Source organism: Pleuronectes platessa, chromosome 11, assembly GCF_947347685.1.
Source record: "Pleuronectes platessa chromosome 11, fPlePla1.1, whole genome shotgun sequence".
In the NCBI taxonomy this organism is placed as follows: Eukaryota; Metazoa; Chordata; class Actinopteri; order Pleuronectiformes; family Pleuronectidae; genus Pleuronectes; species Pleuronectes platessa.
The window spans coordinates 2720846-2725821 of NC_070636.1; the positions used below are offsets into that span (position 1 = coordinate 2720846).

Sequence of the window (4976 nt, forward strand, 5' to 3'; positions counted from 1 at the left end):
AAGCCTCTGCCCTTGACCCCCCCCCCCCCCCCCTCCCCTTTCATGTGAATGGTGTGACGGCTCTGTTAAAGATTTAAATTATGATTTGCAATAAAAATATTATTCTTGGATGGAACCACATCTCACGCTCTATAGTATAATGAACCTGATTGACTTATGGTTAATATTGGTTGGAAGTAATCCATACTTCGTGATTGGACTATTTAAATGTTAAATTAGACTAGTCAATCACTAAACTTCACTTCGCTTGCCACACTTACATCGTGTAAATGTTCTCTCACAGCGCAACAAATGGTTGAAACCTCAATAAACCTGATGCACAATTCATAATAAATGACACTCAGCCCTCTGCTAGTAAAGTATTGTTAAAATAGGGCCGTGCAGGCAGGTTATACAGGTTTTTTAACTTCAGTATTCCAATGCACACACAAATGATGCGTCAGAAGCTGATAGACGAAGAGCTGAAGACATGGCGCAAACGGTGAGTCTCCTCCTGCTCATTAGTTAAATTTAGTCTTTGTCCCTTTAGAGTGAAACAGTTTTAAATGTTCTTTGTGTGTGAAAAGGTGAAGGCACAGACATGATGTCATAAATAGGTGAAGATTGAAATATATCAACAAACTTCACTTTGAGGTTGTTCATGTAATGTGTGCAAAGTTTTTCACATATGAGTAAAATACAACATTAGCATTTTAATGCAGCTTTAAAATGTAATTCTATCAAGAGTTGACAACAGAAACCAGAATAAACAGGATGAAGTGTGTGATCACAGCTGCTTTTTAACAATAAACTGATTTATTTGGATAAAAGTGAACAAATTACAGAGTTCTGGTCCATAAGGGGTCGACTGAAGAGAACTTAAGTTTTATAAACTTTAACCAAATGTAACTGAACAGAATTGAACCTGAAAAAAGACAAAAACAGATCTAACAAAGGGGAAGATACATAATGACTGATCAGAGCATTTCAGAAACAAAAGGAGCAGAGAGAGAGAAAGTGAAAGAGAGAGATTGTTTTTAAAAAAGCGGACTAGGTTAGCAACAATTCTCCCAAAATAGCAAACAGAAAATGTAATTTACTACTTGAACGTTACAAACCTACAAAGCCATTGAAGGATTTTACACCACAGCAACTACCAATCAGAGGTTCATACTCAGGACACGCGGCATAGTCTACATTGACTCATGTCTAGTTTTTTATTCATATTTGTATTTTCATGTTTCTTTTTAGTTTAATAGAGAACCAGGAGACCTGATTGAGATATTCCGTTGGCCCTATAAGCACTGGGCCGTCTACATCGGAGAGGATGAAGTGGTTAATTTAGTTAATGACTGTGAGTGAAGTGATAACTATATTCACGTTAGAATATCACATGGACATGACGTGTATTTCATGATGGCACCTTCCTCCTTTCCTCTTTCTTTGCCTCCCTGTTCTTCCTGTTTGTCTTCTCCTTAAATCACACAGGTGGTCAGTCATCTGTTTCGTCTGCAATTTCGAGCAACAGCAATGGAAAGGTGAAGCGTGAGAAGCTCACTGATGTGGTCGGCAATGACCGTTGCCAGGTCAACAACCTGCTTGATGAAAAGTACCAGCCTCGTGATCCTTCCATCATAGTGAAGGAGGCCCTTGCGATTGACGGCCGCGAGCTACAGTACAACATTGTCACTTACAACAGTGAGCACTTTGCTACCGAGATGCGATACGGCGTGGCAGTGTCTCTGCAGGTGTGTATCTAACTGTTGTGTTCGTTAACCTCATTAATTCCACAGCTAAATTAGTGTGTAGATGATGTTGTGTTTGTTAAAAAGTGATTGACAGTAGACGAGTCTTCCTTTCTCTTTTCTCCACAAAGTGAGTCATGGTCTTGAACGCTCCGCTAACTGAGAAGCTCTCTCTACAACTCTGATATGACTCAAAAGAATCAAAGAGACAGGATTCATAATAGTTATCTGAAGTGCATGAAGTGGAGATACTGATACTGGGGATATAAAACATTTCTGATACTAATACATCAGCTGATATATATGCATATGGTGTCGTTATCAAACCCTTATTACATAAAATTTAAATGAGGCTTAATATTATACTGTTTAATTATAAACTCTACTTTAAATAAATATGAATATAAATAAAGCAAAATAAATTCAGCTGCAACATGACACTTCACCACTAGATGTCACTAGATTCTACACATTGAACCTTTGAGTGTGGTTTCATAAGGGGACTGTGGCAGAGCTTTGCCTAGGGACATTCTAGTCCAGATTCTATTTGAATGAAAAATGTGTTGATCGGTTTGTTGATTGTTTAAAAAATAGCGGTTTGTCTCAACTTGTCTCTCACAGATGAAAAAACCCTCTTGGATTGCAAACGTCGCAGGCACCGCTGTCACCTTGGTCACCGGAGCCTCCGGTGTCGCTCTAGGAGTCGCAGCAGTTGGGGCATTTGTTACCTGTGCAGCTCTGATTCGCAGTCGTTCCAGCAGTTAAGAGGAAAAGAACAATAACAAAACAAGAACAAATCACATACACTGGCAACAATTAATGTTGGCATGTAGCTGAGAGTGATTATGATTTAAACTTTTAAAAAAAACGATTTCACTTGTGCAATCTGGAGAGAAAAAGGTTGTTGTTCAACACAGTTAAAAGACATGTGACCTTGAATCAGATAAGCAGATAAGACATTAAATCATTTGGATGATTATCAATCAATCAATCAATCAAATTTTATTTGTATAGCCCATATTCACAAATTACAATTCATCTCATAGGGCTTTAACAGGGTGTGGCATCCTCTGTCCTTAACCCTCAGCAAGAGTAAGGAAAAACTACTAAAAACCCTTTTAACAGGGTAAAAATATGTAGAAACCTCAGAGAGAGCCACATGTGAGGGATCCCTCTCCCAGGACGGACAGAAGTGCAATAGATGCCACGTGCAGGAAAACATCATCAATAATCAAAGTCTCTAGCAGCATTTGATGAGGGTAGACATCCCGAAGGACAACCCCAACATGACATGCCAAGCAGTCCCGCTGCAAGCACAGTCCATGGTCAGCAACCATCCAGACCACGATCCACCATCCAGACCAGACGCCACTCCAGTCCTCAGTCTCCGTCCACCGCCGCCCACCAGGACCCATCACAAGCCACCACCGCGGTCCTGGTCCACCGCCCGTGCCCAATGCCAACGCGACACAGGGTCCGCCACCAGCACCACGATCAGCCCACATAACTCAGAATCCGCCACACTGGATCCACCACCGCGACCCCCGGTGTACGATCCACAAACCGCAATCCATGGTGCGGCCACAGAGGCCCTGGATCTGCGGGTGATAAAGCAAAGGGATTCCGGGGAAGGGGGATAGGGATGGAGAAGAGGAAGGAGAAGCTGGAAAGAGAAGCTCCGTGTGTCATGTGTCATAAAATAGAACAAGTAACGTTCTGGCGCACTAATTAGCTCTAACTATAAGCTTTATCAAAAAGGAAGGTTTTGAGTCTACTCTTAAATGAAAAGATGGTATCTGCCTCCCGAACTGAAAGTGGTAGATTATTCCACAGCCGAGGGGCTTGATGGCTAAAAGCTCTGGCTCCTACTCTTTTTTTAGAGAATTTAGGGACGACAAGTAGGCTTGAATTCTGGGAGCGGAGTGCTCTAGCGGGTTTATAAGGTACTAACAGCTCTTTAAGGTAAAAAGGCGCCATATTATTAAGGGCCTTGAAGGTGAGGAGGAGAATTTTAAATTCTATTCTAGATTTAACTGGAAGCCAGTGTAGCGACGCTAATACTGGAGAAATGTGCTCTCTTCTCTTTGTTCTCGTCAGGACACGTGCTGCGGCATTTTGGACAAGCTGTAGAGTCTTTAACGACTTACTGCTGGAGCCAGATAATAATGAATTACAATAGTCCAGTCTCGATGTAACAAAGGCGTGGACTAGTTTTTCTGCATCTTTTTGGGAAAGGACATGTCTAATTTTGGAAATATTACGTAAGTGGAAAAAAGCGGTCCTAGAAATTTGTTTTAAGTGAGAATTAAAGGATAAATCAGGATCAAAGATCACTCCCAAGTTCCTGACGGTTTCATTGGAAGCAGGGGCAATGTCGTCTAGCGCAGCTATATCATTAGATAATGCATCTCTAAGGTGTTTGGGGCCAAGTATTATAACCTCTGTTTTGTCTGAGTTTAATAAGAGAAAATTGCGGGTCATCCAGGTTTTTATGTCCTTGAGACATGTTCGAAGTTTAGTTAATTGATTACTTTGTTCAGGTTTTATTGACAAATATAACTGGGTGTCATCCGCATAGCAGTGGAAATTTACCGAGTGTGTCCTGATAATGTTTCCTAGTGGAAGCATATATAATGAGAATAAAATTGGGCCGAGCACAGAGCCCTGTGGAACACCCTGGTTAACTTTGGTGCGCACAGATGACTCATCATTAATTTGCACAAATTGGGAGCGATCAGAAAAATACGATTTAAACCAGTTAAGGGCGGTTCCATTAATGTTAATTAACTGTTTGAGTCTTTGTAATAAAATTTGATGGTCAATTGTGTCGAATGCTGCACTGAGATCTAACAGAACGAGGACAGACACAAGTCCCTGATCTGAGGCTATTAAAAGGTCATTAGTGACTTTTGCCAAGGCTGTCTCTGTACTGTGATTGGCTCTAAACCCCGATTGAAAGTCTTCATATATATTATTTTCCCGGAGAAACTCACACAGCTGATTGGCAACAACTTTTTCTAAGATTTTAGAGACGAAGGGGAGATTAGATATTGGTCTGTAATTGGCTAAAACCTCTGGGTCTAGGGTGGGTTTTTTGAGTAGGGGTTTGATGACAGCTATTTTAAAAGACTGTGGTACATAACCTGATGATAATGACAGATTGATGATGTTAAGTAACGAACTATCAATTAGGGGCAGAATTTCTTTAAGTAATTTGGTAGGAATGGGATCTAAGATACAGGTTGTTGGTTT

The 4976-nt window shown here is 40.8% G+C and overlaps 1 protein-coding gene across 1 annotated transcript; it reads left to right on the forward strand.

Annotated features, from left to right (window-relative positions):
- Positions 1-422: 422 nt before the first annotated feature.
- Positions 423-3174, forward strand: LOC128450339 (phospholipase A and acyltransferase 4-like). The gene is made up of 4 exons (XM_053433750.1): positions 423-481; positions 1231-1333; positions 1468-1727; positions 2346-3174. Exons 1-4 carry the CDS (start codon positions 470-472, stop codon positions 2487-2489), a joined length of 519 nt encoding a protein of 172 aa, XP_053289725.1. The 5' UTR covers positions 423-469; the 3' UTR covers positions 2490-3174.
- The last annotated feature ends 1802 nt before the right edge of the window (positions 3175-4976 follow it).